Source organism: Micromesistius poutassou (genome assembly GCF_964030765.1).
Source record: "Micromesistius poutassou genome assembly, chromosome: 17".
Classification (NCBI taxonomy): domain Eukaryota; kingdom Metazoa; phylum Chordata; class Actinopteri; order Gadiformes; family Gadidae; genus Micromesistius; species Micromesistius poutassou.
The window spans coordinates 15,494,353-15,507,021 of NC_140287.1; the positions used below are offsets into that span (position 1 = coordinate 15,494,353).

Consider the following 12,669-nt stretch of genomic DNA (forward strand, 5'->3'; position numbering starts at 1 on the left):
CAGACTGACTGCTATGGTGCTACACGTGTCGTTTCATACAATTATGCGAAAACATTAACTTGCAGATGTGGAGTGACAGACAGTTGAGACAAGAATAGCAACACACGATGACGCGTCTCCCTAGCGAGACCAATTAGTGACGCTTAAACGATCGAGGGACATTACAGCACCCACACAGACACACAACAATAACTATGAACGAAAGAATAAAACACATGGAAACAACCCTGTATTGTTAACAATGGCGTTTTTTATTACAAAAAACTGCGTACGTTAAAAAGGTTTGCGAAGGGAAAATGCAGAGATGTTACGAAAAAAAAAAACGCGCAGAGTCCCTCATTTTGTCATCTTTAAATAAAAACAATGTACAAAAGTGCTTACATGGTGCAAATAATGAACAGAAGTAAAAGATCTATAAAAAGAGCCGGTAAAAGTAAAGAAGCAAGTTTACATTATATTCACCTTCTACAAAACAATTTGAGAGCAGTGGGGAACGCAGGGTGGGACATGACACCAGGAAGGATTCGAACCGGCATCCCTGCCCTCCTGGGCACCTCCCACCAATCCCAACTCCCCGTCGCTGCGCTGCCCTGACCTGTTAATCCAACATACTGTACTGCGCTGAGATTAATAAATAAAAGGTTTTAATACCCCCTCATCTCATCGAACCGTCTCCCGGCTGGTTCTCATTGGAGGGGGCTACCTGTAGATTAATCTAGTCTCTCCCCCCCAGAGCCCCCTGGATCTGGACTTCACACTCTGGTAGACCCCCCCGCCCCCCCCAGAATAAACTCTCCCACATAAAGACAAGAAAACGACAACAGAAACACTAAAGTCAGAACACTCTCAGGTTGGGCTAACGTTGACTCAAACAGCGGTGCGTTTGCAAAATGGCACTTGCTCTCTGTGGGGCCGACGCCCCGGACTGCCGAGGGCCAATCGGGTCCCAGGAGACAACAGTCGCATCGTGGCGTGCTCACAGCGTTCATTCAGAATGGATCCCATGGTCGGTTGGGGTCCGGTTCCTTCTGACCCCCCCCCCGTGAGGGGCGGGGGCGGTGCCCGGGAGGGGGCAGGGTGGGGTGGGGGAGACGGAGGGAGGGGGTCGCTGGTGAAAGGCTACGTATGGATCCATACAGTTCATTTTTAAAAAGGCGTCCGTTGGGAGGAGAAGCTCCTCCCCCGTCCTCCGGCGTCAGGGCCGTCCCGGGACTCGTAACAAGCGCTCCCTGTAACTGTTCTCAGACCGGCCGTTTCCCTCGGCGCAACGGAAAGGAAAGAAAACGTAGAAAATGTACAACATCAGGACCAGAACGGACCAGGGAGGGAAGGGGCCACTGGGGGGGGGGGGGGGGGGGCACTGGGGGTCTAATAGCTGTTCTCGTGGCCAGCCAGGATGTAGAGGTTGCTGAGCGCCGTAGGGTTGTCCGTAGGTCTGCTCTCCAACACCACCACCCTGCCAGATGGAGACACCAGAGTTATACCAGCAAAGGTCAGATATGGAACCCTGCCAGATAGACACCATAGAGTTGTATCAGCAAAGTTCAGAGATGCAAAGCTGCCAAAAACATACCCCACACACCTCCTTATAGCAAGTCAAGTTAATTTCTGTGGTAGTAAAAAAAAAAATACATTTCTAAGAACAGATATATATGCACCCTGCATTGTCAACATGTCAAGTTATAATATGACATGTAAAAAAAAAAAAATGGTACCCAGAGATAACATGACAAGACATTTTACAAAACAGTTATATCATCACTGAGTCACAACTAATCAGGGAGCAGTTTTCTCTCATGGAGGCCGTCACACACACACACACACACACACACACACACACACACACACACACACACACACACACACACACACACACACACACACACACACACACACACACACACACACACACACACACACACACACACAGTTCTGGTAGTGGATGTGAGTGATTCATCGTGATTCACTTTAGAGCAGCGAGCAGACAGTCATCAGTCGAGGTACATGGTTTTATGAGGACGAGTGTGTTTGATCAAACAGCGGTGCACTGAGCGCCACCGCTGTGTGGGCCCATCTCCATTTTGGAAGACGCACCACCGCCTGAGACCAGGAACAGGGTGATCAAAAGCTGGGAATGGGGCTATGACACTGGCCGAACCACCGGTGAATGTGGAGAAGAGGACCATACAATGCAGCACTGCCTTGTCCGCCCTCTACTACCCAACCAGTGCAGTTCAAAGGATCTCACAGTGTTCAATAAAAATGCAAAGGACTGTGTTGAGAAATGGGAAACTGTCGTATAACCAACCGGCTTCAAAGATACGAAAAGAAGAAGAAGATCTCATCATTTTAAAAGCGGTCTCCAGGACGATGAAGACGGGGACAAAGAGGAGGATGACCATGTGTTGGTCTGATGCTAGCGTTTACGAGGACCACTGCTGTGTGTCCCAGGAGGTCTCCAGGAGGAGGAAGACCGGAGGAGGACGCGTGTGTCCAGATGCCGGCGGGCCGCCCGTGGTCGTGACAGACGAGCTGGGCAGTGAGGGCGCGGTGGCAGCGGCGGCGGCGGCGGCGGCAGCCATACCGTGCGTTCCATCAGATGAAATTACAGCAGCGCAGAGAGACACTCAAACCAGCCTGGCAGTGCCCGGCAGCCGGTGAATAAAACATGGTGGCTGGGCAGCCGAGGGAGGAGGACGCTACGGGGCGTAGAGACGGAGCAGACTATCTGGGGCCCCGGCCACCACACCAGGGGCCGCAGCATCCAGCGAGGGGCCCCAAGGACCCCCTCGGGGGCCCCCCGCTGGATGCTGCGGGGGGATGTGTGTGTGTGTGTGTGTGTGTGTGTGTGTGTGTGTGTGTGTGTGTGTGTGTGTGTGTGTGTGTGTGTGTTGCACATTTTGCGCGTGTTTGTGCGAGTGTTAAAGGTGTGTGTGCGTGTTGTGTGTTAAACCTTCTTCACATGTGTGTGTGTTAAGTGTTTGTGTGTTAAACCTTTATGTGTGTGTGTGTTGGACGTGTGTGTTTGTGGACAACATCATGCTGGGTCTTTAATGGAACCAGATAGTCTTTCTGACGGCCGCCTGCCGATCTTCTCCCTGGTGGCGAGGGGGAGGGGGTGAGGGGGGAGGGTGTTGCTTGGCTGTTGCTTGGCTATCACGGTGTGCAACGAAAAACCAGACGTCATCTGCATATCTGCTCGCCAACGTCGGACCCATCCGGTGACGGGAAGAGAAATCTCCTTTTCACGCCGACTTGTTTGCAGACGCCGGCTGCAGAGAGAGAGCGCCCGTCTCTTGCTCGTTGTGAAGCAGCAAAGACATAAAATAAGCTCCATTTTGAAACGTCCGGCGATGAGGCTGGCGCAGTGCGGCCTTTACCCTCCCGGACCCCTTTCAGCCGCCCAAAGCGACGTCTATCCTGACCGTAACGCTGACAAAACGTCGCCTCGGGTGTTTTTAAATGGGTGCCCCAGCGGCCCTCCCCTCCCCGTCCCCCGCATCAGATACCAGCGGCCCCGCGTGTTCGGCTCAACAAGCAGAACCACCGCCCCTGGGATCAGATACGGTGAACTAAGTGCTCGACAACCGCCTGCGGGAACCCAAGACATCCTGTGTCTTGCTACAATGGAGCCCAGGTCCAAAAGAGAGAGTGGTGGTGGTGGTGGGAGGGGGGGGGGAGATAAAGGGAGAGTGAACTGGAGGACAGTGGGAACCCGGAGGTGAGACCGGGACACGACCAGGACCCTGAATAAAGAACACACGGGACAAGACTCCTTCACTGGGTAGACCGACCTAGGGACCGCGTGGAGCTCCAGATTCACTGTGGTGTGATTGGTGGGCTGTGTGCGCCCGCGCGCGTGTGTGTGTGTGTGTGTGTGCCGGGAGTTCGGGATAAGCAGAGTCTGTAATTCACTTCAATTTATGGGGCCGTTTCCACGGAAACAAATGAAAGGCCAAAGCTTAACGGCTGACTCCAACGTTGGGCGGATCAAGTGTGAAACGGTGAGGAGATTGGACAATGTGTCTTAGAGAGAGAAGAGAGACACAGAGGCACAGAGAGAGAGAGAGAGAGAGACACCGAGAGAGGCAGAGACAGAGAGAGAGAGAGAGAGAGAGACAGAGACAGAGAGACACAGTGAGAGCAAGAGAGAGAGACCAGCAAGGTAAAAAGCAAGGTAGAAAGTTAGCAAATGAAAAAAGCTAATGAGAAGAAAAGAGAAAGAAAGGTAGAGAGCTGGAGAGGGAGATAAAGCAGAGAGAGAGCTAGGCAGATGGAGAGACCAGCGACGGTAGATAGAAAGAGACGAGAAGGCAGAAAGTTAGAAATATAAGGAGATAACAAGACACAGCAAGAGAGTGAGAGCGATGATTAACTCACTCCCAACCATCACCTTGCTATGGCAATGAAATAAGTGTATTTTCCATGCCAATAAAGCAAGAGATAACAAGACACAGCAGGGAAGTAGTAGGGGAGCTGGAAAGAGCAGGCACGCGCGCACACACACAGAGACAGAGCGAGAGAGAGAGACAGAGACAGAGAGAGAGAGAGAGAGAGAGAGAGAGAGAGAGAGCGACCGTTTCACTCTCTGTGTGCGTGTCCATCCGTCCGTGTGTGTCCATGCACCCCTGTGTGTGTGTTAGTGTGTATCCGTGCGTTGGTGTGTGGTGTTTCCTGGTATCCAGGCAGCTGAAGCCCCTCAGAGCCAGAGGGAGGCTTCGCACTACAGGCTCCTTCTGACAGGTCACCACCTGGTGAGAGCGCCGGCAGGGCCCCGCCACGCAGTGTACACACACACACACACACACACACACACACACACACACACACACACACACACACACACACACACACACACACACACACACACACACACACACACACTCCAAAGTGGTGTGTTTGCACCGGCTGTGGAGATCGCTTGAGAGTTCGGAACCAGCGGTGGAAACAATCCAGAATTTTCACATTGAGGGCTACGGCCAAAAGGCATTAATAATCGTTCCTCAATATCTTTTGAGTTAAATACAACGGGACCTCTCAAAATAAGTAAATTGTACTACGAGAGTGAAATCCCATTTTTCCCCCCCATCGTATTTGAACGGTGCCAGTGTCTTTATTTACCTAACTAGAGCGAGCCACCTATAGGCTGTAATGTGAATTACACGTTAAGGGCACTTTATGGTTCCACGTTGACGCAACGCAAGGGGGTTACGGACCCGTTACGTCCTTGTGGACCCTCCTTGCGTCCACCGCAAGGGCCTGACTTGCGCCTCCCAAAAATTGTAACCTTGCGTCGAGGCGACGCAGCCGCAAGGGCTGTGATTGGTCCGCTAACTACATCATTTCCGGCAATATGCTTTGTATGCAAAAAATCAAAAGGCAAACCATGTAACTTTTGCCTTCATAGCCGTAACCTTTTTTTTACTCGCTAGCAATCTGTAAAAAGTGGAGACGTTTTGTATTCGGTCATCATAGACTTCGAATGTAATGACCAGAATGGACAACGACGACCAACTAGCAGCCCATCTTCTGTTTTTGTTGCACATTGTTTGAGTCGTATTCAGCTTTCAAGTTGCGAGAATCCATACCATAATCAAAACTTCTAGTGGTAGACCAATTGTAAAGTAATAGCATAGACAAAGACCAACTATTTGTTCTCTCTTTACCACGGCCATGCATAGCGACACGTAAACCTGACGCAGAACCATAAACGTTCACGACTACGTTGAAGTGTCTGCATGGTCCTTGCGTTGAGTGAACGTGGGACCATAAAGAGCCCTTTAGTCTATACATTGAGCCACCTACAGGCCGTAAGGCGAACTACACGTTGTGTGTTCACCCAGGCCCTCACACATTGATGCGTACGCCATCATTTCTATTTGGTTCCGAGAACGTCGGACCTCGTCGACACACACACACTCATACGCACGTCTTCTTCTCTGACCTGTCAGAACCGAGAAGTCTGAAGACACGGCTTGGATCAGAGATCTCCTGGGTGACCTGGGGAGGAGGAAGAGGAGGAGACAGGGTGGAAGAAGAGGAGATGGAGGAGAGGGGGTCAGAGGAGGGAAGAGGGGAGGAGGAGGAGGGGAAGGAAGAGGGGCGGGAGGAGGAGAGAGGAAGGGGTGAGATCAGAGAGAAGGGGAGGAGAGAGAAGAGCAGGGTTAATTACATAATATCAAGAAGACAGCATGGAAAATGTTACCTACTCTGAGGAACAAAGTACTTTTACAACGACAGTGCCTTAAGCGTGTAAACAAATGTCTTAAAACTCACGTCTTCAGCAAGACATGTACCCATCGCCCCAGACATACAGAGTATATCACACAACACACACACTGTGTGGTGCTGCGCCCTGACAGGAAGTGAGGCGTACAGATGATGAAACCATGACATGGCGGTATTCCCCAGACACGGGGCTAGCCTGGCGGCGCTGGTGTTTACCGCTGCTCGCAGCGCCGTGAGGACGTGACCGGCCCACTGGGGGCCGAGCAGTCCCCCAGCACAGGGCTCTGCTGGTAAATACACCTCAACACCTCCCAGTCGCCGCCAGGAGAACGGAAAAAACACCGCCCGGAGAGAAAACACACATTTTGCCTCCACACTTGTAGTTTAAGCATTTGTAGTATACTGTTAGTCATGGCGCTTTATGTCCGACTAGGGATTTCCTGCTGAGTTGAGGTAAGAGCGTGCGTCATGCTCACACAGGATGTGCAAAACAGGACACACATGAGGGCCGCAGGGCTCAAGGGAAGGGGTTGGCTAGGGAATACAACCGCGCACACACACACACATACACACACACACACACACACACACACATGCACACAGACACACGCACCTGAGCAGCAGCCTGGGTGTCCGCAGGCAGGTGAGATGGACAGGTGAGGCAGGCGGGTGTTGACAGATAAGAGAGAAGACAGGCGGGACACATCAGACACAGGCAGGTGTCAAAATTAGGGTCAGTCAGGCAGGTGTGTTCAGACAGGTGAGGCAGGCATACAGGTGAGATTACAGGTGAGTACTGCAGGTGAGATAGACGGGTGTCAACAGACGGGAGCCTTTCAGTAAGGGAGAACGACGGGTGTCCGTAGAGAGCGGTTCAGACAGGTAGACAGGTGAGGGAGGCACACAGGGTGAGATAGAGGTGAGTACGGCAGGTATCAACAGACAGACTCTCTCACCTGTCCTGTCTCACCAGGTGAGACAGGACAGGTGAGAGACAAGACAGGAGAGAGACCAGTGAGACATACAGGTGAGGGCGGGACACCTCACTGCAGGGTGTTGGTCCTTGTCCCAGGAGATATGATCTGTTTAAGCCCCGATCCGAACAAGACTTGGGGTGTTCACTGGCTCACCTGGCCGGTCGTACACGGATCAACAAGCCTTTTGATCTGCCCACCCCCACCTCCACCACCACCCCCCATGCCCTTCAATGCCTTCGCTTTTTCAAAAGGCTCATAACGAGGCGGTGAATTATTTAGCGGAGTACCCTTCTGTGATGCGTGACTCTGTTTATGATTGATCATGAATTTTGCATGACCAGTGACATTTCAAAACACCCGCCCCCCCCCCCCTGCCTGCCCACCCCCATCAGGGTATCCGTCACGCTGGGCCGGCCAGCGGCCCCTTTAGTATCACCTGAACTGGTCTACCACCAGATCACAAGATACCACGACACCCGCCCACAACGAGGGCGGATCTGCTTTCATTAGCAGCCCCCTACCCCCACCCCCGCGGGCGTCTATAGAGCGAGGAACTGCACCTCAGGATCAGGTGAACACCACCACCCCAGGGAAGGCCAGTTCATTACCCCGTGGCCCGCACAAAGGAAACTTTGTCTGGATACCACCATACACCCCCCCCTCCCCCCCCCCCCCCCCCCACGGGCACCCTGGGGGGCTCCGGCGGCCGTGCGTGTAAACAGCCGCCACTCAGAGTCCATGTTGACATGGGGGCCGGGTGCTAAACGGCGTGTACAACAAACATGGCGGACTACAGAGAGGTGACAGGAGACCTCGCTCGGGGGTCTCCACGAGGCTGCGCCCGATAGTCTCCAGGGGGTGTGGCCGGTGGTCTCCAGGGGGCGTGGCCAGTGGCCTCCAGGGGGGGGCGTGGCCGGTGGCATCCAGGGGGAGTGGCCCCTGGAGCCGCCAACACAATACCCGTCAACGCCGCAGCGTTGTCAATATTGATCCTCAGGGGCGGTGGAGGGGTTTGAACAGAGCTCAGAACGCGGTGGTTGATTTGGTCTCCACCCTAACGAACATGGTCCCCATGGAGACGTCTGAATAGGGGACGGTGGTCTGGCTTGTTGTTTTGTGTTGTTTGGAGTGGCAGCGGAAAAAGCAGACCGTGAGGGGAGTGACAGTTGAGGTCAAGACACCTTTGAGGAGGGCGACTAGCAGCCGTCTGCTCTCCAGGCTGGAGGAGTTTGGAGTTTGTTCAGTTAATTCCCGTTTCGCTACCGCACCTAGTTTGCTGAAGTGATGATCGATCGAGTGTCCTGCGTGGAGTGAGGTAGTTAGAGGAACCTACCTCATTGGACTTGAAGCTTTTGCCCTGCATGCCGTGCTTCCAGAAGGCCAGGACACTGTCCTGAAGGCACACTGTGACAGGATGCAGATGTCAGACAAAAGCAATCAAACATCGGTCAAACCTATTGACCATCGGCTTAAGATGTTTGACGTCGAAAGCGTAATCGTTTTTCAACACATTTCACAATTTATCAACAGATATTATGCTTTAAAGATAAACTAGTTTCTCGTCTCTATATAAAGTTAAGGGGTCACAGTTCATGTGCTGGCTGGGGCTTGGTGTGTGAAAACACTTACCAACGGATCCGATGCAGAACTCAAAGCTGAGCTCAGACGCCAGCTTCTTGTTGGACTTGAGTCTGCCCTGGAGGTTGACAATCTTCAGGTTTTCTGAGAAGTGAACCCAACATACCATTAACATTTCATGTCATTTATAACATGGCTTTGATCACACGAGACGCGCAGTGTATTTGAGTTACAGTCATCTCATCCATTCCCCGCTCATGGAAGCGGGTAGAGTATAATATAAATTGACTTATTTTTTTATTTTTTATTTGTTACTGTGACTGACTGGAGATCAGTAAGAATCGTATTTATTTTTCTTTTACAATTCAATAGTTAAATAAAGATGTTACAATATCAATTCATCTCAACACAGTCCTGTCCTAAAGGATAATGCAGTTTATATGTTGACTGCTTCCAATGTTGTGTTGGTCATACTATAGAATTTTTTATTGCTTGTTTAGTGAATAATACAGAACATAAGGAACTTGAAAAAGAAAAAAAATCGCATACTAGATCGCAATCGTAATATTGGTCGAAATAAGCGCAATTTGATCATTTCCCCAAATCGTTGGGGAAATAATCTAAGTTTGAACCCTGAACGTTGGCGTGGGAGAAGTCATTCGGGATCGACGTTTGCCTGGTTTCCCTGTTTTTGTGTGGTAAGAGCACCCGTGTGGTCGGAGAGTGTACCCCGCGGGTTCAGACGGTACTTACTGTCCAAACACACCAGCACCGTGTCTCGCTCCAGCTGGGTCACATGGATGGCATCCACCTGCTGATTGGCTGTGAGAGGACAGAGGAACAGGAAGTCAGGAGGACTGATCCCAATCCAGCCCCTGACTAAATATAATGTTGCTTTACTTCCGTTTTCTTCTATTAAAATGTGTGTGTGTGTGTGTGTGTGTCTCTCTCACGCTGGCTGCTGGCCCCCCCCATCTCCGTGAACCAGGAGGAGCAGGAGTTGAGGTTGATGGTCTCGAAGCGGACCACCTGGCCCGGGTCACTGCCCTGGCTGACGGCCACGCACACCATGGGGTACTCCTGCTCCGGGACCACCAGCATCTCAAACACCTTCAGGGGGCTGGGCAGCGGGAAGTCAAAGTGCTGTGTGGGGGAAAGGTGAAGGAGTGGGTCGGGGCATGGGGTGGGGTGAGGTGGGGTGTTTGGGGTGGAGTGGGGTGGTGAGACAGCGAAAGGGGTGGCAGGGTTAATTCCGGTTCAGGAAGCGCTACCTTTGTTACCTAGCTCGTCGCCTGGTGACAAAATACAACTTACGGTGTGTCACATGTACAACGTGTGACACACCATACATGCCATACATGCCATACACCGTACATGCCATACATGTGCAACCGCACATGTATGGCATGTACGGTTGCCAGGCAACCCAAATAAGATATTTCAGAGTACAGACGGAAAGTGGCTCGTAGATTCACAATAACCATGACTATGAATATGTTCAGAGGAAAATTTGTTTAACATCTGTCTGCTACACGACAAGACAAGCATGTCAGCAGTATTTCATTAATACACAGGATCAGATGTTAAGTTCACCTCCTGAGGGCTTAACAATGAAACCAAACAAACCAAAACAAACACCAAAACAAACACCAAACAAACTGACCAAACAAACACGTTAGCACATTAGTCAGCTGGCTTGCACCCCAGGAAGTATGAGATAATTAAGTAAAGTGCACTGGGTATGTTTATTTATTGAGCTTTTATTTATCCAGGTTGAACCCGTTAAGATTCAAAACCATACTGCTCAAGCGTGACCAAGCCAAGAGGACAAGCCGGGCACAGCGTAAAACCACGACACGAAACTAACAGAATGTACAACGTTTACCGACAACGTTAACGATGTGAAACGTTGTTTACACCGAGAGACCGACCGCGACCCTCGGAACATTGGAAAGACATCGGCGTTTCGGAATCCCCTGCGACAGAAGGTTGTTGGTTCTCCGCTTGATTTAGTGGTGCTGTGGTATTAAGGACCCGCAGTGGGGAAAATCCTTCATGATTATTAGGATCGGAAATATGATTTATGTAGTAGTGGGGGAAAATGAGGAGAGGAGTTTTCCTGGAGTCGCTGTTCTTATTAACATTCCACTGAAATTAAATTCAACTGAAAATGGAAAAATAAAATGTGCAGAGCCAGAGTCAGGAATCAGGATCTATCCCTCTAGTGGCAGACGATCAGCCACGTTGGAGGGGAAACCGCCCCGTTCCATATGGAAAGGATTTATTAAATGACAGAGCACAATAAATGGGACCAATGAGACGCCAGCATACTAAAGCCTAGTCCCATGTCGTGGAAGGCTCGGGTGTGCGTTACCGTCGGCAAAAGCCTCATCGTAAAGGCTACCGTGGACGGGACGTTCTGTGCCACTGAACCAATAGGATTTAGGTCCTTGAATGGCCCCCCCATCACCTCAGCCAGTGAGTGCTTTGTGTCTTAGGGCGCACTCATACTAGGCAAAGTTGCCCTGTACCGTACTCAAGTACGGATGGTGTGCTCACACTAGCCAAATTATCTAGACTTTAGGCGGCAAACATACTCGGGCACGGTACAGATGACCTAGTGTGAGTGCGCCCTTAAAGCAGGTTCAAATCACAGATTCAGGCTTTAAGTTCACCAGACGTAGGCCAATGCCCATCAGCCCACATGGCTGATCAGGGTTCTTAACGGAACATGCTCTCACAGTTCAAAAACTCCCTGGTTTGGTCCGTCTCTCTGGACCCCTGCGTGAAACCGGTGATCAGCACCAGGATGTACCTGAAGGTACGGGTCAGCGGAGGAGTGGGTTCGGCCTAGCTCAGGAGGTAGAGACGTTGAATTGTAACTGGAAGGTTGCTAGTTCGCTCCCCGGCTCCTCCTAGCTCGAGGTGCCCCCTGAACACCCTGTCGCCTTGCGTGGTTGACACCGCCGTCGGTGAGTGAATGTGTGTATGAACCGTCGTAACGCTAAATGTAAATGAGGAGTGTTGACCTTTGACCTACTGACCCTGATCAGCATGAACCTCTGCATGGGCTCGTACCACTGCAGCAAGACGATCCCGGACTGCAGCGCTCCACACAGATACTTGTGGCCGGTGTAGGGGTTCCTCACTGCGCACACAGACACACACACACACACATACTGTGAGGAGGTACATTGAGGGCAGGAGAAGGAGATCCTGGTTAAGCAGTCATCAACACGGTTTCAACACAGTTTAAAGACCTCCGCACACTATGGGGAACTCCAATGGAAAATGACTGCTCATCCCAGAATGGCTGTTCCCAAGGAGAATCAGAAAGTGAGTTGGCTCTTACCATTTGTCCTCAGAGCGTCAAACGAGCGCGTCAACACCACAGTTGTTTACAAGTGGGGTTAAAGGTCAAAAGGCTAAAATGACATTCTCCTCGTGTGCTTCACTAATATCAGACCTGTTAGTTCATTGACTACAGCAGTTTGGCCCCTCTTATCACAAAAATATCAATATTTCAAACTATAACTATAGAGCAATAGGAGTCTCCCCTGAGAGAAAGAAGTCATACAAACACTTCTGGAAAGTGAAGGACCTCTCAGAGCCTCACTTTAGCACCATGTTAGCTCCAGTCATACAGCAGGCTAATTGAACTCCATTCACTTCCCATCACTTAGCAATGAGATGCTATGGGAAGCTACGGTTGCTAACGCTCCAGTGCCAGGAGCAGAATAACAACAACAGTACTAGTAGTGGTAGTAGTAGTACTAGTATTAGCAGTAGTAGTGGTAGTAGTAGTAGTAGATATTTGAAGCAAGTCACCTAGTTTTAGGGGTTGTAGGCAAGTATCTGGCAATAAGATTTGCATCACGATACAAGG

General features: G+C 50.9%; 1 protein-coding gene across 7 annotated transcripts in view; it reads right to left on the bottom strand.

The window, feature by feature from the left end:
• Positions 1–230: 230 nt before the first annotated feature.
• map4k5 (mitogen-activated protein kinase kinase kinase kinase 5) overlaps positions 231–12,669 on the bottom strand; it is a 43,850-nt gene continuing 31,411 nt past the window's right edge. For 2 of the 7 annotated variants that reach the window (XM_084481740.1, XM_084481744.1), the window contains 8 exons: positions 11,828–11,931; positions 9,737–9,926; positions 9,537–9,605; positions 8,835–8,927; positions 8,539–8,609; positions 6,842–6,853; positions 5,930–6,000; positions 231–1,456 (listed from right to left, as the gene is read on the bottom strand). In XM_084481740.1, coding sequence (XP_084337866.1) covers positions 1,369–1,456; positions 5,930–6,000; positions 6,842–6,853; positions 8,539–8,609; positions 8,835–8,927; positions 9,537–9,605; positions 9,737–9,926; positions 11,828–11,931 — 698 coding nt within the window. In that variant the 3' untranslated portion in view covers positions 231–1,368. Of the gene's footprint in view, positions 1,457–5,929; positions 6,001–6,841; positions 7,025–8,538; positions 8,610–8,834; positions 8,928–9,536; positions 9,606–9,736; positions 9,927–11,827; positions 11,932–12,669 lie in introns of all 7 variants that reach the window. The other 5 variants (XM_084481742.1, XM_084481739.1, XM_084481738.1 and 2 more) reach the window with 5 other exon arrangements.